The sequence below is a fragment of the Anopheles stephensi genome, chromosome 2 (assembly GCF_013141755.1).
Source record: "Anopheles stephensi strain Indian chromosome 2, UCI_ANSTEP_V1.0, whole genome shotgun sequence".
Taxonomy (NCBI): domain Eukaryota; kingdom Metazoa; phylum Arthropoda; class Insecta; order Diptera; family Culicidae; genus Anopheles; species Anopheles stephensi.
Genome location: NC_050202.1, coordinates 28,706,616 through 28,732,907, shown reverse-complemented (window position 1 = coordinate 28,732,907; position 26,292 = coordinate 28,706,616). Strand labels below are relative to the sequence as shown.

Genomic DNA, 26,292 nt, shown 5'->3' with positions numbered 1-26,292 from the left:
CCCGTGCTGCCATTCTCGAAAGTGGTTCTTCCTGGTGGGAAGAAGTCATTCGGGACTCATTCAAAGTTTAGCCTTTGCTCCTTGAGGAGCTCCCCAAACGCTTACACCCCCCCCCCCCCTTTCCGGTCTAACCTTCAGGATCGTTCTTGGAATTTATATTATTCCATCGCACCCGAACCCCATCATCCACCCGAATCTCCTGCTGAAGCCCTGTGCCGAAAGGGGTTGGATGGAGCGTTAACCCCCCGACAGAAAGGAGCTGCCTTTGCTGGCGTGTTTTAATGACGCTAGCAGCAGCAGCAGCGTAAGCTGTTTTGCCGCGCCATCCCGAACACATTAAGCACAACACATTTTAATGAATCCCTATACCACCGCGGCCGGCCCTGTTGGAATTGTCGGAGCTAATTAAACCGCTCGCAAAGTGTTTTGCAATAATAACGATTATTGGATTAGGTGACCTCCGGTAAAAGCTTCAACCCTCCCCATGCTGGCTTTGCACTTCCGACCCGTTCAAGACGCCCGTGTCCATTCGGGTTCCGGGGCGATATGGATCGGGGGGTGGTTGGCATGGGTGAAAATCGATCGAAATGGATGAACCATGTTTTCGACACCGACATGCTCCACAAAGGATGCTCCACACTTTTGATTAGCGACGGCTCGCCGTGCAACTAAAATGATGGGAATTGTATGTTAAATATGTTATTGGAAATTAATTGCTGCTTTTGCACGGCAACCACGCAACGGACGGACGGATGACACGAGGGTGGAACGAGTTAGGGAGGGAAGGAAAACATCCGTCCAACGTTTTCGGTTTAGCCAGCGTGGATCGAAACTTGATGCAATGCAGTTAAATTATAATAAGCCCGCGGGCGTTAGGATGACGCAGGCGAAAGGGATTATATCCCATCATCGTCACCGCAATGTCGTTAAAAGGTAATAAAATAAAATAATTGAATGGAATCTACATAATGCATGTGTGGTAATGCACGATTCACGTCCTGTCGGGAGGCAGCGAACATTTCGCCATTTTGTAAGCTATTATAGTGTATGGTTTGGAACTGCATATTGCACAGAATGCGTGTTTTTGGTTGTGATTAAAAGCTATTCAAAATGCACTTTCTAAAGAGCATCCCAGATTATATGCCTAACCACCTAACGATTTCCTTCTCGTGGCTATCAAATATTTGTTCCAATTTTTGAAAATTATTTCGTTCTCGTGAACGCATACAAATACGTTTTGGTCGACGCCGGTGGAATTCTAACAGCATATCAACCGGCTCAAGCTTAGTTGATGTCTTATGCAGCACAATTGTAACTGTTGGATTGTCGACAAGAACGGAGTCAATCCGTTAATTCGTGCGATCTTGTTCATCTCGAAAGCGACGAATCGGATTCTCTTGCAATATGTGTACCTTCATCTAAAAAACATTCAAGACTAAAATAGAATCAGCAATTTGGCTATGTAAATGTATTGCTTATAAGGATCGAGATATAATGGCTAAAAAGTCCATTTTTTATTAATAATGACGGCTTGAAGCCATATTGTCAGCTAGAAGGTCCAATGGAAGATTATTTTTCGCTGAAACATTCGTATCGCCCCATTGAATCCTTGCAGAACTCTTTGGAGAAATTTGGGATAAAATTCCATCTAGTCCATCAATCCTGCGCTGAATTTCTACGGAATCCATATTTCCTTCCATTATTATAAGCATTATTAACTTTAAAACTGGCACAATATCAACATCAAACAGAACTCTGGACGTCGGCTCAGCAAACCATCCTTGCGTAGCAGTTCTGTTATCTGTCATTCTGTATAAATTCATTCCAACACGATTGAAAAAATCTCCACTACTTATCTAGGATGTATTAGAATATATTATTGTCTCAAATTTTCCATCTAAAATCTTGAGCTATTTTTAAGAACATGTAAGAGAAGGTCCGGTGGCCGAGGCGCTAGTGGCAGTACCGGGGTTCAATTCCCATCCAGACCGCCTCTCCGTACGTAGGGTGCGACTACTTTGCACCGGGTAAAACCAAGTAACAGAAAGCCAGAAATTGTAGTGCCAAGGAAGAAGAGAAAAAAAAATCAAGGATTAAATATTATATTAACTTTTGAAATCTGGTATGGAGTTATCACACCTGACATATATTTGTTATAACAGTAGTATCTAATTCGAAAACTAAGATATTTTTATAAAGAAGCTATTTTTTGTAAAAAAGAAGCAATTAGAAGTTTATTTATATGGCATTAGCAGCCCAATGGTAGAAGGGATAGCGGCCCCGGTCTTCACACGGCAGGACTTCAAACTAGGTATAGGTTCGACTCTTTTCACGGAACGACCCGGAGTCGAGCTCGTTCCTATAGGAATCGAGTTTGATCTGTAGGTGCAACGAGTTTGGGTCGTCCCGTAGGTGCAGCAAAACATACGCGAGTGCGACCCGTAGGTTCTGGTCGACCCGTGGGTGTAACGGAGTTCGGTTCGACGAGTTCGAGTTAATCCATGGATCGTACATAAATCGCAACGGGTCGACCTAAACTCGTTGGAACTAGAAATACTCCCGAACGATTTCCGATCACTTACGGATGGCTAAGACCCGGTAGGTTCGGGCAGACGTACCCATCACTAGTTCAAATCCCATTCCGACCATCACCCCGTAGTGAGGGCTGACTATCCAACCACGTGGTATTGATACATGTAGTGAGACAGAAATATGACAGAGTTATGAGATTGTTAAGCCAAAAAGAAGTAATAGGGATGAGGACATTCTAAATATTGTAAGATATTCGCTGAATTTTTAACAGATATATTAATGTTTAGTTTAATCTTTCCATTCGACTTCCCCAAAATTAATGCATCATCTAACTTTTACCATGTTTGACAAATGTACTGCTCAACTCTTGTGTTCATTGATGTATGTCAGGATACAGTCTAAAGAAAACAATACACTATAATGAAAAAGGAATTAAGTTAATTAATAAGCTAACATTTTCCCCAAGCCGTACAACAGCAACGACTAAAGTTTCTTGTGAGAAAGGACAAACAATTAATTGCTACCAGCATTAGAAACATGATAGCATCGTAATGCATGTTGCGTTGATACCCACAATTGTATGCTTAAACAAAATTCAAATTAAATCCACATCGTACAGGTTACTGCACACCGCATACAAACATGCACAAACCGATCGAGATGCGAGTCGGAATTATGTACACTCCCATTAGGGCCACTTCCCTGGGTGCAGGGTTCAGTCGTGCGCGACTTTACTCGACTACTAAGGGCCAGCGCCAGGGGGCGATAAGTTTATGGAAAAATTGTTCACCAAACACTCCTCCGTTCACACCGTTTTCTGCATGTTTCCTGTGAGGTGGCTTTGGTGTTTGGCGGGGTTCAGCCGGCTGTGTGATAACACTGTTCGCTAGCTGGCACATTCCGGAAATGAGCTTAAATGTGCCAATTAAATTTAATAAATTGACTTGATAAGCAGCGCGGTAACGGTCGTCCGACGGGTCAAAGTTACATCTAAAGTGTTGTAGTTCAGTAGATATAGCGGGTGGAAGCCGCTGTATGGAAGGTCGACTGGCTGTGGATGAAGTTTCAGTATTTATTACTACCATACGATTGGGGCGATGGATATAAACATTTTACTTATAATTTCATTATAAAAAGTATAGCGTATCAGTATAGTAATAAAATACTATAATTAATTGACATTTTTAAATATATTTTTACGATTCTTCAGTGAAAGAAAAATTAAGAAAATATTAAACTTATAAAACAAGCATTAATATTGAGCAAAAGAATATAATTTTCACACAAATAAATAAACAATTAAATAAACAATAAAATAATAAAATAGAACAATAAGAACAAACAATTAAAAATGAAGAATCATTAAATCAATTTCTATTTAATTTAAATTAAACCATTTAGATCTTTAAGAAAAATGAGCATAAATTAATTAAAAAATAGTAAGGGCAACCCGGTAGTAGATGCGACAGCGGCGCTGGCCTTCACACGGCTGGATCGGGGTTCAAATCCCATCTAGGCCGTTCCCTTCATAGTGAGGACTGACTCTTCAACTATGCGATATCAATTAGTCTAGTAAAACAGGAATGGCAGGCATGACTTAAGAGGTCGTTAGGCCAAGAAGATGAAGAAGAAGAAGTATAAATTATCCCCTTTTTAAATACAGAAACAGACAAATGTTCCATCGAATATTTCAAAGATTACAAAGCGGTATAATCAGAAGAGCAATTACATCGCTCATAATTTCTTCGCAGCTCGCCAAGCACCGAGCTAAACAGAGCAGTTCCGTATTAAACGATCTCACTCAACCTCTGACACTTAAGATTCCATCTCCGAACGCATTTCCACGCTCCAGACATACCAGGCCACGGGACATTTCAATTCCATTCCAATCAACCGTCTACATTGCTGTACATTTGTACCGGTTATCTGGACACCGAACGGGTCCGGTCCTTCCTATCAGATTACTCATGCAGCACTGCCCGCCAGACTGCTTTAAACTCTACCACAATCAAACAATTTCCTTCATCATACCGTCATCAAGCAAATCTCTTTCCGTGTTCGTTTGTGAAATCACTGCAACAAATTCGGTCCATCGGTATCAGCTTCCGCTCTATCGCTCCCACACACTCACTCGCAAAGACTGGCCCCGGTCGGTCGGTCCGCGCCGGTTGGAAGAAGCAATCTCGAGCCGGGCCAAAACCGACGTCAACGCTCGAGCTAGTACGGAAAAATCGAAAATTAATCCAATCTCCGATAGCGACCGGATTTTCGCCGCAAATGCAATATTTCAGCGCATATTCCCGCAAACAGCACCGAGGGCCGGGAGTCGCGTGAAGGTCAAAATATTGACGGGCAGTGAGAGTGTGTGTGTGTGTGTGTGTGTGTGTGTGTGGCTGTGTGGCCGTAAGAGCGTCCTGGTAGCAGCTTGGCTTAGATTTCTGTTCCCCATCGGGAAAAATGGGGCCAAAAAAAAAAAGGCCAGGCACATACACATTTCGTTAAGTGGTGTAGCGCTGTGGGCAGAAGAAATTGAGAAAATGCTTGAGGTATAAAATGTCACCATCATGAAAATAGCTGTTGTGGTATGGTTATGGAATGGGTCAAAGAAAAAAGCAAACAGGAGCGAAGAAATGCTTCCAATCTTTTGCCAGTTTAAAGACTGTGAAGGAACACACATATGTAGTAGAATGCGGCTGGCAACGTTTGGAGGACAACGTCGGTCATGAGAGGCTAACCGTTCCAGGTCCTTCTAGACAACATCATTAACTGTGGTGGTAAGGATTGGTTTGGGTAGAGAATTGAGTCTTGGGTATTAGAGCACCTGGAAACCTGGAACCACCTCCAGATGGTTGTGCCGAACCTTACGTGAAGCTGTTATTAACCCTTCACATGCGAACGTTTTACGATTCTGCCCGACGCAATCTGTTACGAGAAAAAAAACCCCAAGACCTCCCTAAGCCTACTTTCTAGCTATAGTAGTCAAACGTCATAAATTTCTTATCATTATAACGATTTGATTATAAAACACTGCGCCTACCATACCTGACGCTTTTCTTTATTTGAAGAATTTAATTGGACAACCCGGTTTAGGAACGGCCGGCAACGCATGGTTGCACCGCACCAAGTTATGGTCAGCTTGTTCATGACCATCCCTAGGTATTTTGTGTGTATAGTAAATGTGTGTGTGTGTGTGTGTGTGTGTGTGTGTGTGTGTGGCGGTGTGAAGTATGCATCGCTATAGGTCACTTCGTCGCCTTCGGGGCACCGGTGGGCACCGCAAGTGAGAAAAGCACAAAGCACATGCGGCCAACAGGTTCCGGGCGTCGCAAGGCACCCTGCCGCAAGGTGCCAACGTTGCTGTTGACCACCAGAGCACTAACCGACTTAGTCCTCGGGGTGTACGCGATAGCAAGGAACGTCTCACAAATGAATGGAGGCTATTTATCTTCGGTGACAAAACCATTCACATGCGAGTGCTAACACACATACAAAAACTCACACTGGATCGTTCGTCACAGCATCCAACAACAAATAGGCTAGATGACAGTGCAATAGGGAAAGCAGCGTGCAACTAGCACAAGACATTGAGCGGTGAGTGCAGCAATGGAAGGTGCAAAGTGTGGAATAAGTACAATGGGGTTTCCCGTTCCGTTTTTTTTCTTGTCTCTCCTTGCTAAATACTGCAACGCCCCACCCAAGGCAGCACTTATCAAATCGGATCTATTGAAAGTTTCTCTGTGTGCGTTTGTGTTTGGGGCGGGGTGTGGAACTGGTGGAATGTTTCCGCTTCCTTCCGGACTCTAAAGGGAATTTATGATGCCGGGTAGTGGTAGATCGCTTCAAACCTCTTGCAGACGCATGAGGAACGGTAGCAAGGGCTCGAAAGGGGTAAGGCATGGGTCATTCTTATTAGCACTGCTCTGCACGGTTTGGTAGTGCCGGTAGAACGGGCAAGCAACCCTTGTCCGATGCTTCCGATAGCCCAAGAGCTTGTGTGACCACTCTGTTCGGTTGAGGCGACGATTGGGTAGGATCGTGTGGTGGATTGCGATAACTTGCTAAGATGAATGGGGGCAGGGGTGGACCTGTTAGAGGAAAATAATAAAGTTAACCTAAGATATGTCCACCCGAGGACACCGTAATGCCGTGATCTCTATTATGGTAGTGTATATTACAACGACTTCTGTTTTTTATTCTTTCGTACCCTTTATAACGATTTTGCTGACAACTCGCAAATCGATGAGCTTACTTCACTTAAATTAAATAGACAGTGGAATATTTTTTGTTTTTTCAATGGAGACCACACTTTAAAGCGCCTTAATATTATCTATTTTTCTTGTGGAAGAAGTCATAACGTCAAACCTTAATGACCGCCGCGTAAATATTCATTCCGCACCAAATGAGACCACAGTGCGCGCGGTACGACACCTTTTTGATATTTGCACCAGTCAACACCACCATGACCTTCCCACCCGTCCCCAGAGCACCATGGACGAAAGGTTTAAATTCATTAAAATTCACTGCAAATGTGTGTCTCTCGACCCGGCTTTTTGATGCGTTCGTCGGTGCTGCAACGCTCACACACAAAAGAGACACCCAAAAACCAACCAACAGAAGAGAAAAAAAACCATTCCACGGGGTCGGACGTCAGTCAACGGAACGGCAACAAAAAAAAAACTTTAGACAAACCAGAAAAAAAACACAAGGGGAAAAAAGGAGTTGCAGCACACGGGCTTTGCTTCTGTGCAGACAAAAATTACAGTAAATCTTTTGTGCTGTTGCTGCCGCTCCTTTTACGCTGCATTTCTTTTTCCCACGCTTCTTTCCAGCTGTAAGGGGGAAACTTTTGCTTCAGCGTTGAAACAATTTTGTGAGCTGAACTGTCAGTGTGAGCTTTTCGTTTCGGTAGGAAAATAAAAGGGCAGGGGCGAGGTCGAGAGATTTTAATTTTAGCAAGATGGTTAAATATTCATGTGCGATTATTATTGCCCTGGTTGAGAGGAAGGCAACGCGAGAGCGAGAGTTGGTGGATCGATTTTTTAGCGTAACTGAAAAATAGTTACAGTAGCATAGGTAGTTTACTATCAATAGCTGACTTTTTTCGCCTCTCCTTTGATCCTACCAAAATGCTCGATGCACGACAGGTTCGAAAAGGATTGGCGTTGGTGAATGTGCCGGACAGAGCTTATCCTTAGCTACGAAATGAACAACACCGGCCTGAAGCAGGTTGGCGCTCGTACTCGTACTGTCTCGTACAAGCATCGATGCTCATTTCCACAACACACACACACCGACAATGTTTGATTTTTCTTGCCCTTCGGTGTCTGCAAAGCATTCGGTTACAGTATTGTACGCCGGCCCCCTCACCGGTCAGACCCATTCGAACCAACCTAATTGGAAAATTGCTTTTTAAATGGTTTCACATGCTGAAGTGTCGAAACACAAAACGGCCGTGCCTGGGTAGCACGCTGGGGAGCAACTGTACAACGTCCGTCCGTACCAGAGCGTGTACACACCTTTCCGCTTAACCCGGCACTTGCATGGAGTGGAAGCAATGCAGGCTGTTTGAAAAATGAAAAGCTAATCCAAAAACAAAACAAAAAAATGGCGGTGTTAAGGTATTAGTTCGGATTTTAGTAGCTGGGAAGTCATTGAATCATTAAATATTCAATTGCTTTCATGAAGTTAAGGAACGTTCGTGAGTGAGCGGGCAAGCGGGCAAGAGAGAGAGATAGTGTTTGCTGGATTTAAACTAAAGAGCTTCCGGGAAGCGGGGATTATGTGCTGAATAGTGAATTGGTTCTTGAAATTCATTAGCTAAAAGAAACAAGTTTTTATACTTAATACTTGACCAAAGAAACCGCTATTAAGGAAACTTTTATTTCCACTGGCGAACGATTGATGCATTAGAAACAAACGCCCGATAGCGATCAAATTCACGTCTCATTTAACATAAATAATTGTTTAGTATGCTTTATGAAAAAAAAAATCTTCCAACACATTAATGCCCAGCTCAGTAATAAGTAATGGGTTTGAAGGCAGATTGATAGAAACATAAATTTTCCTTTTTACACTCCCACCATGCGCACCGTCCCGGCTCAACATACGCAACGTCGCACATCCGGTTTTCCCACTCAGCGATATTTACATTTGCAATTATTTTCCCGCGTTGACCCATTACACGGTGCGCATTATTTTTATTTCCGACAGTAGTAAATAATTCAGTCAACCCTTAAACCAACGCTCCAAACCAACAGCGCCTCCACCGTGCACTGGTGACTTTTACTCCCAAATAAAATCCAAGCCAATAAAAAAAAGCCACAGTCCCACAGCCCTGCAAGTCACAAAAGGGGACCGTTTAAAATGCCATAAAAAGGGCAAATAAACAATAAAATCGGATTTCTTCCACACCGTTAAGCCGCAGGATTAGCAATCTGGAATTGAATGGTCAACCCAGTGTCCCATCATACCCGGCCGCCGAACGCCCGGACCAACCTGGTCCGGGTGAGAGACAATGATGGACCAAACAAAGAAGACAACAACAAAAAAACACCGGAAAAATGACAAAACAACAACAACGACACACCGTCTGGTATCGGTTATTGCGGTGCGCAATGCGGATGGAGACGCCCAGTAGCTCGTAGTCATGATAGCAATGGTACGGACGGACGGTAGCCGAAAGCAGCACGCTCCACCGGGTTCAGGGATTAAAACAAATAGTTCAAACTCTCACCTCCACTTGCGGCGGTTCCGTTTTGTAGTCGCCAGTCTGAAAGGACACAGGGCGAATTAACGTTTAATCCTTGCCGATCCTAGCTTACGGTCAGCGGAAGGCGTGCCTGGGGTTGGGATTTGTTTTGGCGCAATTCCAGCAAACAGCGATTGTTGTTTGCGTCCGTCCGAGTACGCTGCCCACGCTTGTCCTACAATAAAGCTGAATGTGTACAGGCGCAAAATAAAAACCTCAAACGAAATGCTTTCAAAGCTTGCACCGGCCGTGGTTTTGGAAATACGATTCGGAATAGCGATATAGAAATGCGGTTTCCAAACCCGCTCATCAGGTTGGCAGGTTGCTTGAGAAAACGTGGCGCACGTGTGTGTGTACGGTACCCCGTGTTGGATTTCATCGTGTTCATTCAAGTGCTCGCGATCGTCTCAAGCTGGAATAATATGCCGTTGGCAATCAAAAACGAAACCCGAAACGGTTGTAAGGGGGCAGAATGGGCGAATGCGCTGAAACCCACGTTTCCGGTAGCGCCACCAAAATCATCCGCAAACCACAAAACCCAAAAATGTATTAAATGGGATTTGTCTAACCGACTGGCGGCAAACGAGCGCCACTGCCGTCGTCACAATTTGAAAACACGCCCTCGTGCCCGCCAACCCAATCCGGTATAACCCCCTTTCTCTCCCGTACCCGGATTACCTACGACGCCGCTGGATGTGAGCGGGTGGGGGCTTTTATTTGTCCCATTTTTGGTTTTGATGTGTTTTCGCTGCGTTTTTTTATTCATGCCACTCCACCTAGCCCCGAATCCTTTGTGCTACTCACCTTGTGCAAATACGAAAACTGTCAACACGCTATTGAACAAATTAATACCAAACATTTCGTTCGCCTCGGTTCGGGACTTCGTTAAGGGAGAAATGTATGCGCACGTGTGTGTGTGTGTGTGGTTTGATATTGTACCCGTCAGCCACGTCTGTTTTCACCAGCGCTCATCGGCACAATTTTTACGCGCCACATTCAATTTTCCACTGACCGAACCGGGCCACGCTTTTTCCACCGTTTGCCACAGCAGAATGCACACTGCGTTATAAAGGGTAAGTAGAAAAAACAAGCACAACTCGAAAAGACGGTACAATGAAGATGACCGAACGGACAACGGACAATACAAGGTATGCACAGTGTAGGCTACCGGTTGTGGGCCTCAGCTGGGCCTTTTTTTTCCTTTTTGTTTTTGTATACGCGCACCGTAACGTTCAGCTTAAGTGGGATTAAAGGCGCCAAAAATCGGCTACCATACACGCACGGCTGTTTTCGTCCGCATTCGGCTTCACCGAGCACCGGTACCGGAGGCCTTAAACCGCGCGTGGTTGCTGAATCTATCCGAGCAGCGCGAGTGCTTTCACCCCGAGGCCTTTGAGCGTACTGAAAAGGTAGGTTCGCGTTGGGATGAAGATAATTTGTGGCAGGAGAGCATTTTAAAAGGAACGATGCTGTTCGGACGCCACAGTGTATGACACAGTACAGCGTACTACAGTGTTGGCAAAGAAAATTTCCGATAAGACGAGTCTGGTGCATCCAAAGGGCATTGTCTTTTATATCAAAACTATTATTTGAAATTTGCCTAAGTATACTATTTTCAGTACTTACCTTAGAATGTATTAAGAAAGTTCGGATGTACGACTATCGAATATTTCTCGTTGGGCACTGTGGTAAGGACTTCTGTTATCCTGAGGATGCTGTACCATGGCGCATGTGCTTACAATTCCCGTCGTTCTCGCTTCGTGCGTTCAGAGCGCTGACGAAGCAACAGCATATTCGATTTCGTTTCCGGTTTCGTCGATTCGTCCACCCCGACCAACTCATACCATTCTACGCTGGGGATGCTGTTTTGATAAGTGTTTAGGCCGGGGGTACCGTTCACTTGCAGCACGTCGCATAACAAGCAGCAATCAGCACGAATCATTCAAACCAAAAGCTAACCGAGAAGCTCGGTGACAGTGATTCGACATAGTGCCACCATTTCGGAGGTATGTAGAGGACTTCCCCGCGATGCAACGTCAACCGGTAGAACGATACATCACGCGCCAGTGGAAACCGTTCAAAGTCGGGCTGGCGCGCATCCACCTGGGAGGTGTTGCTCAGTATGAAGTGTTCGCGTGGGTAAAGCTTTTCGGTGTCTTCGGGTCGTGCGAGGATGATAACTTTAGCGCCAAAAACCTACCGCAAACGAAACCGGCACGAACACTCAATAACAATGCACATATTTAATGGGCGAACGGCACACGATCGAATTGCCTACCTGGCACAGAAGATTGTGGCACGGGTCGGTGTGAAGTGGTGATACGGTGCCCTTCGGACCAAACCACGCTTTGATGCGTGGACGTGCGTCCGTACGTGCGATGTAGTCGGGGACGGCTATGTCCGTACGCAGGGCGGGAATTTGATCAAACAAATCATGCTGCGCTAGATAGGCTGCACGTTGCTCTCCTGCTGGATTGGATGCTTCTTCGTTGCAGATGTTTTGCTTGACGAAGTCTCGAAACTTCATAAGCTTTTGAGACCAATCATCATTGCTGTACTGTGAACCAATCTCAATCGGTACTGTCCGTTCGCCTGCGATGTTCAGAAGATAGTTGGGATCATGCCATCGTTCCATTGCCGGCCAGCCATCGATTATTCCTTTAAGTATGGCCGGCTGCTTCAGGTCGTAGAATTGCTTCCTAGTAAGAACACATAATCTGGTTCAATGGTGTTTGTGTTGCTAGTGTTATGCCACACAATTACCCAAAGTATTCGATCGAAGGACAGCTTACTACTGGAACGGTGTTCGAATCACTTTCGCCCGCGATAATGTTTTCTACCTGCACATCCAACCTCAAACGTTTCAAAGGGGGTTCCTGTGTGCTGAATTTAGCTTTGGTTGCGAAAATAGTAGCCATTTTAAATCAAATTTCCGAAAGTAAAACCTCTTTCGTTGTGAACGTACCTAAATGGTTGGTGAGTTTTGATGCCGTCTCTGTGAGTATGTCGGTAGTGGTAGCGCTCGTGTCCGCTTTTTCGATAGGACATCCAAGCATGAGACCGAGATCGGCCAAATAAATAGCATCCTTTATGGAATCAACATCATTTTCTGATACGCATAACGTATAAACGATCTACGAAATATTACAATATTAAAAATATGTATATTTGCGGGATAGTTCTTACCAGCAACTTACCCTCACGTACGTTAGGATGGTAAACATTTCTCTATCACCCGATTCAACGGCATTCCACTGGCCAGTGTGTAAGCGATTATATACCACATCATACATTAGACCGATCTTTACTAAATTTGTAGAAAAGCTGTTACGATCAGTTTTGCACCGGTCTAATCGATTCGATAATGGTTCTAGTACGTCAGAAAGAACTTTATGGTAAAGTTTGTTTACTATTACACAATCTCGGTTTAGCAGCAATGATTTATCGGGAATTATAGACAGTATCGCTTGAATGCACCGCTCCATTGTACAATGATCTTTTTAAAGTATTATTTGCTTGTAAAATCAATCCAAAAAGCGTTCACACCCGGCAAACTTTACGGCACAGATAGCAACAAAACAAAAACATTCAAACAAACAAACGTCATTGTGGCGTGCCGTGGTTGCCAGCAGACCAAGTTTAAATTAATTTAACTTAAGGCATAAATTTACGTTAAGATTCCAAGAAAAAACTGCAATATTAAGAATACATTTTGTAAATTAACATAAAATAAAAACATAAGCCTTCACACTTTATTTAGCAATCTAATTTATTTATTCTCGATTTTCTTCAAGAGACATGTTGAGCCGCGGCCTAATCGAGATCTGTCACCAACTGTCATGGGAAACGTCAAGCACAAAAAAGAAGCGATTGCAGCCAAGAGCACGCAAAGTACAGCTCGTTGTTAAATTAGCAATAAAATCGTGAAAAACCGAATTTCACGCTTCTGTGTGGTGTGTAGAATATGAATGGTGCCGTAACAATGGTAAGTGTGATACACATTCCGCGGTAGCGATGTTTGCTGGTCGGGAAAATGGATTGAAAAGTTGGGCGCATCCGTGCTAGACTTGCAATGCGAAAACCAATATGGCGGCTGCTTTGAGCTTGTGCTGGTTCTGGAGAGGGTGAAGGGAATTAATTATGGAACCGGGTTTCAAGTGTTTCAAAGATAGAAAAGTGCGTATGCTTTCTATGGTAGTGTAGTGTGTGCAATCATAAAGTGAGAGTTCATGTAGAGTGCGCAACAAATGGAATGTGGATAATTATGTCCGGTACCTTCAAGATTCATTGTCCTTCATGAAGGTCCTTCGCGTCTATGAATTCTTTCCTAGTAGATAATGGTTGGCTTGTTAGCTTGTTTAGAGATACATCAAGGCGGTCTGCTGGCTGAGGCGACATCGGCGCCGGTCTTTACACGGCAAGACCGGGGGTCAAATCCCATCCAAACCGCCTTCCCGTACTGATTATCCAGCTACGGACTGATTATCGAAATCTTTCGCGATTGTAGCGCCATGGAAGAAAAGAGACGAGTAATGCTTCAATATTAATATTTGCCTCTGGGTCTGCCATTTTAGGGTAGCAACGAGTACAATACCGGAAACAATAACAACAGCGAAGCCTCACCGGTTCGAGAAGAGTATCGCAAGGATGCTGAAAGCTCGCCACCACCGGTTAAGATTTCGAAGCGCGATAAGGAACGCGAACGCGATCGTGAGCGTCGAGAGCGTCGCGAAAGGGATCGCGACCGGGAGGAACGTGAACGAGGTAAGTGTCTAAAAATGTTTGGGATTATGTTTTTTTTTTTTTGCATTTGATATCGTCTAATAAATGTTTGGCCTTTCCCCCTTGAATTCCCACGTTTCGCCCGAGAATCGAACACGAGAGAAACAATCCGCTCGCGGGGGACACACACCACCTGTAAGAGCGGCCATAAAAAAAAGCATGCGTATTAATGTACGATTTGATGGTAACATGTTGTGAACGGCTCAATGTGGAATAGCTTATTGGCGGGCAAATGATTGCGCGATCGTTGACATGAGGAATTAAAGAAAAACAAAACTGGTGGTGCTCTCGCACGGATATCGATTCTTAGTTCGCGTCCATGCCTCTGTTTTTTTTCTCTCTCTTTCTCTCTCTCTCTCTCTCTCTCTCTCTCTTTTGTCTTTTCTTTTCATACAGTTACCGGAAGCTATGTATGCAAAATGATAGTGTAAAATGGGATATACTGATCATGTACCATATGCTACTGTAAATAGTCGTCATTAAATAATCAGATGTGTCTTTTTTACTGTGCATCACCTCCTCTTTCTCTCTTTCTCTTTTCTCTCATTTTTCTTTCTCTCTCTCTCTCTCTCTTTTAATTATAGGTAAAGTACAATATCATAAGCACAATCGTGCGTTACTTTCACCAAATCATACCAAAAATGAGCTAGCCATCTTTATTCCAATCCTTTCATTGTTTGTGTGTGTATGTTTGTACTTTTGCCCCCTGTGCCTTGTATTCATTCCCTTTCCAACCATCATCTGACGGTATTATTCGTTGCGGAAGAAAGTTGTCGTTATCGTTTAATTTGGCAATCTTCTTTTGTTTTAACGATAGGCGTATCAGTATCAGATTTTTATTATTGCCATAACACACCACCCGAAAACAAACATCATTTCGCTCGTGGCAATGGTGAAATGATAGCATAAGCAAGCGATCGTTGTCACAGTTAGTCACACTTTTAATTTATGTTTCTGTTATATGCTTATGAAAAATTACGCCAAACATACATCCAGTTGCCCGTAACGCGTGAGCGTTTATACACACTCACTAGTAAAAAAATAGGTAGAGTAAGCCTAAGGCTTTTTTAAAGATAGAATTGATCGATCGATCTTCGGTTTGCAGTTATATTCAATGGCTTTGAGTTTGAAGACTCTAAGCCTTAAAAACATCACACGAAAGATAGATACCCTTAGTTTATAATTTCTTCTTATAGAACCATACATACCGTAAACTTCCACTGTCGCTTCCCTTCCACCGCTCATTTCTTGCACACTGCCAAATCAATTCATAAGATTTCTTCGTTTTTCTTTCTTTCTTTTTTTTTTGTTTCTGTACTTTCAGCGGTTTTGATATCGAAAAGTTATTATAGTAGAGAGAACATTTCTAAAAAAATATTGTACATGATTCAGAATGCATAATGCTTTCCACCAAAAAAAAAAAAAACAAACTATAATATGCGCACCCCATCATCCTTCCGAGAGGAGAATCAGTTGGTGCATGCCTTTCCAATCCGTTGGTGCATGGATGAACGATTGTGTGGCTGGGAGGTAACATACTTTTAGCGTACTGTAATAGCACTTTGTTCTGGATCGGGGGGAAATGTCAGGTGTAGTAACGCTCCGAGCAACGGCCGGAAACCGCGTTACATACTGCACTAGCCTGGGAATGATTGGTATACTGCTATGCTGTTGCATACCAGGAATCATCTCACCATGAGGAGAGTTGTACGAAAGAATCAACGTTTGCTAGTCATCGCTTGGTGTCGGTGATTGGACTTGTTTCGTTGATACGACTAAACTTTGATAATGGGGCAGCAGAATTTCTATGTATCTTTATTTAAGCATTCATCCTACCGTTGGGGCCCCATCGCAAAGGGAGCGGAAATGGTTGCCGATACGCGGGACCCAGTGCGCTAAGGGTCCGACCGATCGGCAGGCGACTTGGGGTTTGCGTATTTAGCAGATTCGCGAGCGATGATGTCGGATGTGTGAGCGCATGGGTAATGCACACACCTGTTGCGTGTTTACACTGTTACCGGATTGTTTCAATGCTGATTACACTAAATTACGTTCTCGTCCTAGGGACCGGCTAACGAATGTCCTTCTCTCTTTTCTCTTTTCTCTCTTTCTCTCTTAATTCTTCTTTTTTATCTGAATATTGTCGAAACTCAATGTGGAGATCGAGTGGGTTGTTCTCCTTCTATGCTTACCATCCTTCTCTATACGGGCAGTACCATCCACAGCACACAGTTTGAACGGCGCGCGTAACGCGAGGACACAGGCTTCTCTTCTCCGTCATTCGCTGTAACCATCGTCGGCGTTTACCCCAAATCGTTACGAATCAACCTTACCTTCCCGAGAGGGAAACAGAGAGTAGGCGCTAGTAGCGATCGTGTGTAAATGATCGATCAATTTTTTTTCTCTCTCTCTCTCTCTCTCTCTCTCTTTTCTCTTTTTATTCTCTTTCTTTGTGGATTCTTAACACCTCTTAACATTTGACTGTATCTATCACACAGAGGAAAGATATAATTGCGTCACATGAGCGAGCCATACGCGCAGTGTGTCCCGCGCACCACGTACAGAGAGAAAGGGTGGCATAGCACGGGGGACGTACGAACAAACTGAACATAAACCGGCGGCATCTCTTCACCCTATCGTCTCAATATATCCTTTCTTGCGTGTAAGAGAAAGAGACACGGGGGTCACTGTTTAAGAAATTTCCCATCCCACCTCACGCACTGGGAAGAGGCCCTGACGAACGGCAAATTGCGGCAAACACGTCGACTGTTTGTGTGTGTGTGTGTGCGTGTGTATATTATCATAATTGGTTCATGTTTTTTGTCCTTTCTCTTTCTCTTTCTTTGTCTTTCTGTTTTGTTTTCCGCTCAAACCGTGTTTTCTTTAACCATACTTTCAGCGAACTGGGTTTATGTTCGTGAATTAGATGACGTGAAGTTAGTAAATGTGTCGAAGGAAACAAACCTCCGTACCTTCGTCGAATCGAATGCGCGCTTGGCTCGTCGCCCAATATTTTGACATTCCGAACCATCCATGTACACGCTTTTGTCGTTGAGTATAATTATCCAATTCACGCTACACGCGGCACGAGAAAAGGTAGTCTATCTAATCCTTTTGAATTACTAGTAGTAGTACTTCCACTGCTTTTTCTCAGCCATCGTCTCGGAATGGGGCCACGCAAAACGGGATGTGTGAAGAGTTTGTAGGCACGGTACGGAACCGCTATCACTCGAAATTCAGCAAGGACATCCTGTGTCCGTGTGGGGCGGTGCTTCCCGTCCTGGTTGAACCATCAACTATCATCGCCCAACCACCATCTCGACATCGCAACTATATACGTACATTACGGTGCCTGTGACGCGGGGTTGTTTGCGGATCTTTTTCTTGTTTTTTTTTGTCTTAGTTTTGGTTTTTTTCTTCTCTTTTCTCTCTCTCTCCCCCTTATCTAAGCTGTAACTATGTTTATAAATGTAGCGTTCTCTTAAAAAAAAACAAATGTTCATTACGTCCGGAACCCCGTTTACCTGTTCTGCTGTGGAAGAAATAACAAATCTGCGACCCATCGCTCGCTTTAATGTTCTGGGCTCTTACCCAACACTCTAACTACAGTCAACTCCCTTCGTAATTTAGATGATTCTTGAAAAAAAGCATACGATACATTATCCTTTATGTTCTTATTTCTTCTTATTCGGTGGCACTACAACCTCGAGAGGTCTCGGCCTGCCATTTATGGCTTTCTGTGACTTGATTTTACCCGTATCATAGCAGTCCGCCCTACGTATGCGGAGGCGGTCTGGATGGGATTTGAACCCTGGTCGTGCCGTTTGAAGCCCGGCGCCGTTATCGCCTCGGCCCCGAACGTTACACCTGTTTACAGTTAAAGCCAGGCTACATGATGCGAGATGCCGTCAAAATCATCTCGGTTCATCTACCCGTGTTGTTTAGAGCACTTCATGCTCTCTCTCTCTTCAACCGAAAACTACCATGGCAACGCATGGAAAGTGCCAGAGAGGGCTAGAGAAAGGCGAAATCTTTCCGAGATTTCAGCTCGAGGAGGCGAAATCTTTTAGACGGCTGGATTTCGCATAACCACCCCCCCCCCCCCCCCCCCCCTTTTTAGCGAAAACTTTTTCGCATCTCGCAACATGTATCCTGGCTTTTACAGTCGAATCGCTCACCGTTTGCTGCGACTCATGAGCTGCTTGCTTCGATTTGCGTGCGTGCCGTTTCCATCGAATGCTCGACATGAAGACCGAATCATATGCCTTTACCATGGAATCACGTGCCGATGTACATGGATTTTCGATTGCTCCTGTATGAAGTATTTGGTGTAATGAACAGACCGGTTAGTTCGTTACCATTAGAAAACATTTCGTCGGCAATTTTATACGAACAAACGGCTAATAAACCGTAAATGACGAAAAACTGTGCAGTACAATACCAACATCGAACAGTACACAAGACCAGTTTTCAGAGTTTAGTGGTGATCTATACATTAAACTAGCGGAAATAAATGGGTTCGAACGGCGAAGAAAATTTAGAAAAGTTTATGAAGCTATTAGTTTACATTTTTCTTTTTCAATATGTGAATTTTTCGTTGAATTCTTGGCAATAGTTGGTCTGTATCGTTCATTTTTACTTTGACACAATATGTAAAACACGTGTGAAATAGTTTAAAATAATGCTTTCCATTGCGTTTAGCGATTAGACCATAGGGTCGCTCTTTCGATGGTAATGGCACGCAAGTCGAAGCAAACGGTGAGCGATTCGACTATAACTGTAAACAGGTCGTAATATTAATATTACGAGTTAATGGCGCCGACGACTATACAAATGATACTTCACATTTTCCTTCAAAGATTTGAACAAAAGATTTTGTAACAACAGAAAAGTATAATTTTACATCATTTAAATATTTTGCATAATGGCTTTAATTGTCATGGGTGGAACGGTTTATTTCACTTTTCATATCAATTGTGGCTAAGGCCACAACAGTTCGCCAAAAAATGGCTAATTATATAATATTGGTTCGGAACAAATTCGTTATGAGAGGGTTGACTGTATTACTACTACCGTTGTGTGCATTCATAACTAATATACCCATGGATCGAGAGGCATTATTTTATGCTACAAGTTTCAACATTTTTGTGCTGCATTTAATGCACAAAAATATGGTTGTGCAATTTTGGAGCGAACCTGTTCATTGAAAAATTGCACGATACTTTGTTTCTGGTTTGGACTTTTTTCCCAACACTTCGGAACATGTGTGATTTGTTCTGTTTTGTTATATTTTTCCGTTTTCGGCAGGGGAAATAGTTTTCCCGCTTGCCAAACATTCATTTTCCCACCAAGCGCGCTCTTCATGTATACATGTGTATGGATGTGTCCATGTGATTCATGTTAATCCCCCCCCCCGTATCGATTGGGCCGCTTTCGCCTCTCGCCATCATCGAGTCACACTAATTAATTCACATTATTTTTTCTTGTTTTTTATTTATTTTCAGGATCTATGTATATCTCGTATTGTTTTTGTTTCTCTCTCTCTCTCTCTCTCTCTCTTTCTATCTTTCTCTATATCTCTTTTTGTTCCATCCACCTTCTTGCGTGTGCCTCCCGAAGGCGCAAAACCGCGCTTTCTATGCAAAACATACCGCCCAAAGAACGATATACAAGCAATCCGCTACTACTACTACTACTACTACTACTACTATCACCACGAAAAAAAAAAACAACTATTGTTCCTTCGTCATCATGATACATTTTGATTGTTTGCAATGCAAGAGCCCAACATTGAATCCGTTGGCCTGTCTACTACCACCAACACCTAGTGTGCCTACTGCTATATCTCCACTACTACTGCTACTACCATCACCATCAACCACCACTACTACTACTACTACTACTGCCCACGCATAATCCAAAGTTCGTTTCGTTCGTCCTTTTGATGATTTTTGCATCACACGTACATCACGCCTCGATGCGTGTACTGCGCGTGGTCGCGATTGGTTGGTAACAAGAACTCGAAATCGCGCCCCCGCTCGCTGAACAGTCCGTAGCGCGCTAATGAACAGAAATGAACCTAAAGGTTGTATCCTGTACACACACACACATTCACAGCACATGGCGCGAAATGTATGAACAGGTGTGAACTTGTGTGTGCACAGCCTCACGCGCAAGTTGACTCCCCTCCCCCCTACTGATCCATGGAAGAGGTTAGAATTGATTTGTAATTTGTTTCTTTTTCTTTATATACATATATTTTTACGTGTTCTCTACTAGTTAAAAAAGAAGTGCCCCCCCCCCCCTCGGTTGTCTGGGCAAATTAAAGCCCCCCACCCCACCCCGCTTAATCATTTTCCTTTATGGTTGATATCATTCAACAAATAGGATGATATTCAAAGAGCTGTTTGGCGCATACCAATTGTTCTCCTTCAAGTTTCACGTTTGAGATCCTCGTGAGGCCGTGACAGTTGCGTTTTTGCTAGAAGTGGATAATTTTTACGGGTTATGGTTTACTTTCCTATCATCTCAAATGTGCTTATAATATTACTCTTTCCTCCGTGAAAATCTATGGAATATATTTTCGAATGCTGCTACTTATTATTTGATAAAAGCACACTAAAAGGCAGCATGCCTTCACATGTTTTCGATACAGCAAATGGTTCAACTACTGCCTTTGAGGGAGAGGGAACAATATATTTATTTTATTTTATTTATTTATTATTACGGACTGATGCCGTATTGTCGAGGGAACAATATGTTACAGCAAAAATTGTGAAAGCTTTACCTTCCGACCATTACTAGCTTCGTACAGTGAAAAACAGTGGTTTTACTTCTAGCATCTCTGATCATATACCCCCCCCCCCCGCCCTTAATGCCTCAAGTCTTTCGCCGTTAAGGCAACCAAACAAAACTAAAAGGAATAAATCAGGGAGAAACAAATTCGAAACCATACGAGAATCAATAGATGATGAAGATGTATGCGTGTGTAGAGATGATCCAGTCGTTACACGCGATACATTTGGCTTAGAAAGCAAAAAAACGCAATGTTGTCTTTGTACGGATTTACCTAATGCACTGTTTTCTCCTCCATCCTCCCACTCGCAGAACCGAAAATTCTACCGTACATCGCGCAGCCGGTGTACGATCTGCGGCAGATCGGCGATGTGGCGTTCGGACCGGGCACGCGTTCCGCCCTGCTCGGGATATTGGGTGGCGCATTGCCCCGGCTGACAACGGAGCAGATCGAGCTAGTGTCGCGCGCCAAGAAGTACGCCATGGAGCAGAGCATCAAGATGGTGCTGATGAAGCAAACGTTGGCCCATCAGCAGCAGCAGCTGGCCAGCCAGCGCACGCAAGTGCAGCGCCAGCAAGCACTGGCTCTTATGTGTCGGTAAGTTGTGTGTGTGTGTTGGATTTCTTTCGATGGATCTGCCAATTGTTAGCGATCCTTAACGCTTGCGGAATGCTTGGCGGAACAAGTTGGAAGACGAATATGATGTTATGTTATATGATACAACGCTGAAAGGTAGAAAACGTTGAGTTGCTGTGCATTTAGTGCGAAAGTGAATCCATTTTCTTGCTTCCGTTGATGCCAATCTAATTGCAAGCTGATAAGATCTGATCGTCTTTCACTAATCGTGTGTCCCCGAGAGCTCTGCAGGATGCTTCTTGCTTTGCCAGCACACATTTCTGAACGCGCTGTTTCTCCTTCGCTTTTACAGTGTGTACGTTGGCAGTATTTCCTTCGAGCTCAAAGAGGACACCATCCGTGCGGCTTTCCTACCATTTGGACCGATTAAATCGATCAACATGTCCTGGGATCCGTTCACGCAGAAGCACAAAGGGTTTGCGTTTGTCGAGTACGAAATACCGGAAGGGGCGCAGCTAGCGCTGGAGCAGATGAACGGCGCTATGCTCGGTGGGCGCAACATTAAGGTTGGCCGTCCAAGCAATATGCCGCAGGCGCAGCAGGTGATCGATGAGATTCAGGAGGAGGCAAAAAGTTACAATCGCATCTACATCGCTTCGATCCATCCGGATCTGACGGAGGAGGACATCAAGAGTGTGTTTGAAGCGTTTGGGCCCATCATGACGTGCAAGATGTCGCAGGGCAATGCCGTACATACGCACAAAGGGTACGGGTTCATCGAGTATCAGACGAACCAGTCGGCGATTGAAGCGATAGCCAGTATGAATTTGTTTGATCTGGGCGGACAGCTGTTAAGGTGAGTGCCGTGTGACCGATGCGCCTTGCACTTAGCTAATGATGTGTATTATTTCCCAGGGTTGGTCGATCAATTACCCCACCGAACGCACTAATGGGACCAGCGGCAAACTCGGCCATGCCTACGGCGGCAGCCGTGGCGGCCGCTGCTGCTACAGCCAAAATACAAGCGATGGATGCCGTGGCCACTAATGCGGTGCTGGGACTGTCCGCCACTACGCCAGCGCTCAAGGTGGGTCTCACCGGCCTTCCGCTTAATCCAGCCATCACGACGGCAGCCAGCGCAGGGTTCGTCGCACAAGCACAGTTGGCCGCCGCGACACAGGCCGCCGCCGCCATCAACAGTCAGCCGGGTTTGCTGGTGCCGCCCGTTTCGCTTGCGCCCTCGCTGCTGGTAAATCCGGTGCTCGGTGCCGCAGCCAAACCTCTCCCCACAGTATTGAGCCAAGCGAATCCGGCAGCAGTGGCAGCGGCGGCGGCCGCGGCAGCAGCAGCAGCAGCCGCGGCGGCTGCCGCTCCCAACGCAACCGCCGAGGATGTGTACAAGAAGGCACAGGAGAAGCAGCAGGAAGAGTTGCAGAAAAAGTTGCTCGAGGAGGGTGAACCACAGACATTGCAGCAGCAGGAATCGATGTCGATCAAGGGCCAGAGCGCTCGGCATCTGGTAATGCAGCGGCTAATGCGGCCGCGCGAAAGCAAGGTGGTGATACTGCGCAACATGGTCGGACCGGAGGACGTGGACGAGACGCTGCAGGAGGAGATTCAAGATGAGTGTAGCAAGTATGGTGCCGTGGACCGGGTTATTATCTACAAGGAGCGCCAATCGGAGGGCAACTTCGCCGAGGACGACAATACGGACGTGATCGTAAAGATCTTCGTCGAGTTCTCGCAGGCCACCGAAGCAGATAGAGCCCGCGAGTCACTGAACGGTCGCTATTTCGGCGGCCGGTTGGTCAAGGCGGAGTCTTACGATCAAGCTCTCTTTGACCACGGCGATTTGTCTGGCTAAACCGATGGGGTGGGGGGCGTGTGGGCGAGAGAATACCATCCCGCATTTTATTGCCGCTCTCGCAGCACGATGATGATCCGTGCATCGGCTTGCGAAGCGAATAATGTGTGTGTGTGCGTGTTGTTTACATGGATAGAAGGAACTGCATGGGTCATGTACGTGTGTTGGTCATTTGCTATTGAAATAACAAACCGTTTCATGCTGTGCTGTCCAATTGGATGCAAAAATATGCCATGCTCTTTCTCTGTCCAGGGAGCAGTGCGACCGCGTCGTCGATTTGCCAGAGAGATTGTACCGAACAGTTTGTGTCACTTGAACCATTGCATTACCACCAATACTACCGGCCCCACTCAACTTGGATCCCTTTTTGAAATGAGGAAAATAAGGGTTTGCTGCCCCTTGCTTTTTTCGTTGAACCACAGTTGTATGGTTCGTTTTCATTTTTTGAATAACGCAAGCATAAGATGAGAGGATTAATATACACCTTTATAACTAAACACAGTGCATACGGGCACTGTCGAGTTTTGAATTCCGAGGGAAGGAAGAAATTTGAATGCGTTTGAAATGAGCATCGAGTGCATCGTCATTTAGCAAGCGCATTACAGTGCAGGAGGTGGATACATTAAGATATGCATACATACACTCTCACACACACACACCTTCTCTCATTGATGTGGTGATTAGTCTCTTCTTAAGGATAACCATAAGTATGCTACATTGAGACGAATTGTGTGTAACATGAACGCAATATTTAGAGAAACCCATGGAATTAACAATATTCATAAATTTTGAGCGTCACACCACGTCGCCCCGGTATAATATATTATCATTTAATTGTATATACACATATGGGAGGGTCTAATGAACAACTCGTTAGAACTTCCGACTCTACTTGATCAAGCAAATATAGGACTAATGTCTCACAAACGTTGCGCGTGTCGTGACTTTTTTTCTATCTCTACTTTTCGTGTTTTCCTTTGCCGGGCATTACTTCGTAGTCGTCGTACTGCGGGAACGATCCCATGCCGGTTTTCTGCTGTTCCAGCGCGGCCGCATCCTTCGGTTTACTGAACTTTGCTTCTAGCTCAGCCGCGTTACGCTCCTTCATTTTCATGATGGCTAAATTTTTCAGCAGTTCCTGCTCCGTCGGTGGTTCCTTCCTGCAAGCAAGCGCGGAAGCGTATAGTAAATGGAAATCCAGAACGAAGACACAAGTAGATTTATCTGTGCATATGTGTGTACCTGCGGCCCCTTAGCCATGCTTCCCATTCGGCGGTTATTTCCTGATCGTACGCTTCCTTCGCAGTTGGCTCGAACCAGCGAGAGGCACGGCGCCGACCAACGGACGGATCGGGCGGAATTTCATAATATTTGTTGCCAAAATAATCTTCCCCGACGTAGTTTCCTTTCATCTGCCGCGGTCGAAACGATTTCAGAAAGTTGTCCAGCACAATGCGCAACAGGTTGCGCGTAGGTGGACCGTTTGCCATGTTTGGTGTTGGAAATGTTGGGGCGTGCTAAAACTGTTCCAATAATTATATAAACAGCAAGATTCCGCACTATTATCACCACGGTGTCGAAATTTTCTAAAGCATTTTGTAAACTTCTTCTTCTTCTTCTTCTTCTATTTTGTTGAAACAGGGTATAGCCTTCTATGCGTATGAGCAACTATTGTTCCCCCCACATATTCAAAGGTTAACTGTTTCGTTTGGGCTTTCGACTGAGTCCTAGGACTGCTCAAGAGTCATCTACCCGGTTGCGGAGTCTGTTGTTTTTCTGCTTGGTCTGTTTGTCAGATGAGTGGTGTTATGCTTTTCGTTTATGCTGCATGTTTCATGTCTTGCTTGGTTCTATTCAAAGTGAGATTTTTGTTTCTCGTATGAATTTGGTTATATTTTTGACCATGCGTCCGTTCGGCTCTTTCCATTTCTCTAAAAATGCGTCGAAGGAGATGTCGTATTTTTCTCGTTGGGTCTGGTATCTGTTGCAGTAAAAGATGTTATGTGTTCCTGTTTCGGGAATATTACATGCATCACAGTTTCCGTTTTCGGTGATTCTCATTTTGTTGAGCCAATATTTTGAGAGATCATGTCCAGCTATGATTTTGTTTGTTGTTTTGATGTCGTGGGGTGTGATGTTTAGATTGTGGTGCCACGGTTTGTCTTCGAACTCTTTTTGGAATCTTTGGAATTTTTTTCCCTTTTGCTCACACGTTTTTTTGTACCATTCTCTAGTTTCTTTTTTCATGTTTTCAACTAACATATGGTTTACATCTGCCAAACGTAGTTTGTTGTTGTATATGTCTTTTGCGTGCACTCCTTTTTTTGCTAGTTCATCTGCCTTTTCGTTTCCATATAGACCTAAGTGTCCTGGAATCCATCTTATTTGAGCGTTAGAGTGTTTGCATCCTCTGAGTATATTATAGACTATTTCGTCGATGTGATCGAGGTTTTGTGCGTTAATGAGGATTTTACATGCAGCTTGACTGTCTGTAAGGATGATTGGGTTTTCTATTTTTTCTATCGTTATGATGTTAATGGCTTTTTCTATGGCTGCTAATTCTATGGACGTAATTGGAGTTATGTTTTTTGTTTTGAATTTATGTGCCCAGTATCTGTTATTGTTATTATTGTGAGGTCTTATGTATATTCCGATTCCGCATCCCTCATCGCTCTTGCTCCCGTCAGTGAAAATTAGAGTGTTCGTTGTTCCTAGCTTTTTTATTTCCTGTTCGCAAAATTGTTTGAGGTATACTTTCCCTGCTGTAGAGTTTTTTGATATGTTGGGTTCGATTTCACAGCGAATTTTTGTGCTTCCATTGATGTCATTTGTTTTGATTCTTGCTGTTTCTTCAAAAATATTCAGATTGTTCTGGAATAAATTCTCCATGTATGATTTGTTTCTTGATCTGGTTCTTGAGTTTTCTCTCATGGTTCTTCTCATTTGGTCCCTATGGATCGGAGAGTAAATTAATGTTTTGACCATGTCCTTTTT

General features: G+C 44.3%; 4 protein-coding genes across 9 annotated transcripts in view; 1 reads left to right on the top strand and 3 right to left on the bottom strand.

Moving 5' to 3' along the window:
- Positions 1-10,709, bottom strand: part of LOC118506068 — a 28,127-nt gene extending 17,418 nt beyond the window's left edge. For both annotated transcript variants that reach the window (XM_036042729.1, XM_036042728.1), the window contains exon 1: positions 10,085-10,709. In XM_036042729.1, coding sequence (XP_035898622.1) covers positions 10,085-10,139 — 55 coding nt within the window. In that variant the 5' untranslated portion in view covers positions 10,140-10,709. The remainder of the gene's footprint in view (positions 1-10,084) is intronic.
- A 117-nt stretch (positions 10,710-10,826) lies between these two features.
- On the bottom strand, positions 10,827-12,872 carry LOC118506067 (bifunctional peptidase and arginyl-hydroxylase JMJD5-like). Of its 2 annotated transcripts, none has more exons than XM_036042725.1 (5): positions 12,478-12,872; positions 12,246-12,414; positions 12,044-12,173; positions 11,559-11,997; positions 10,827-11,476 (listed from the first exon to the last, which is right to left on the bottom strand). In XM_036042725.1, the coding sequence occupies exons 1-5, from the start codon at positions 12,763-12,765 to the stop codon at positions 11,219-11,221; spliced, it is 1,284 nt and encodes a 427-aa protein (XP_035898618.1). In that variant the 5' UTR covers positions 12,766-12,872; the 3' UTR covers positions 10,827-11,218. The 2 variants fall into 2 exon arrangements, with proteins under 2 accessions (XP_035898618.1, XP_035898619.1); XM_036042726.1 differs by having other exon boundaries at positions 11,559-11,979.
- Positions 12,873-13,114: 242 nt separating this feature from the next.
- On the top strand, positions 13,115-24,225 carry LOC118506065 (poly(U)-binding-splicing factor half pint-like). Of its 4 annotated transcripts, XM_036042722.1 has the most exons (7): positions 13,121-13,265; positions 13,855-14,044; positions 14,150-15,592; positions 19,567-20,274; positions 21,170-21,455; positions 21,787-22,290; positions 22,350-24,225. In XM_036042722.1, exons 5-7 carry the CDS (start codon positions 21,340-21,342, stop codon positions 23,296-23,298), a joined length of 1,569 nt encoding a protein of 522 aa, XP_035898615.1. In that variant the 5' UTR covers positions 13,121-13,265; positions 13,855-14,044; positions 14,150-15,592; positions 19,567-20,274; positions 21,170-21,339; the 3' UTR covers positions 23,299-24,225. The 4 variants fall into 4 exon arrangements, with proteins under 4 accessions (XP_035898613.1, XP_035898615.1, XP_035898616.1 ...); XM_036042723.1 differs by lacking the exon at positions 14,150-15,592; XM_036042721.1 differs by lacking the exon at positions 14,150-15,592 and having other exon boundaries at positions 16,224-20,274.
- LOC118506066 (NADH dehydrogenase [ubiquinone] 1 alpha subcomplex assembly factor 2-like) lies at positions 24,081-25,069 on the bottom strand. The gene is made up of 2 exons (XM_036042724.1): positions 24,541-25,069; positions 24,081-24,458 (listed from the first exon to the last, which is right to left on the bottom strand). Exons 1-2 carry the CDS (start codon positions 24,786-24,788, stop codon positions 24,257-24,259), a joined length of 450 nt encoding a protein of 149 aa, XP_035898617.1. The 5' UTR covers positions 24,789-25,069; the 3' UTR covers positions 24,081-24,256.
- Positions 25,070-26,292: the final 1,223 nt, after the last annotated feature.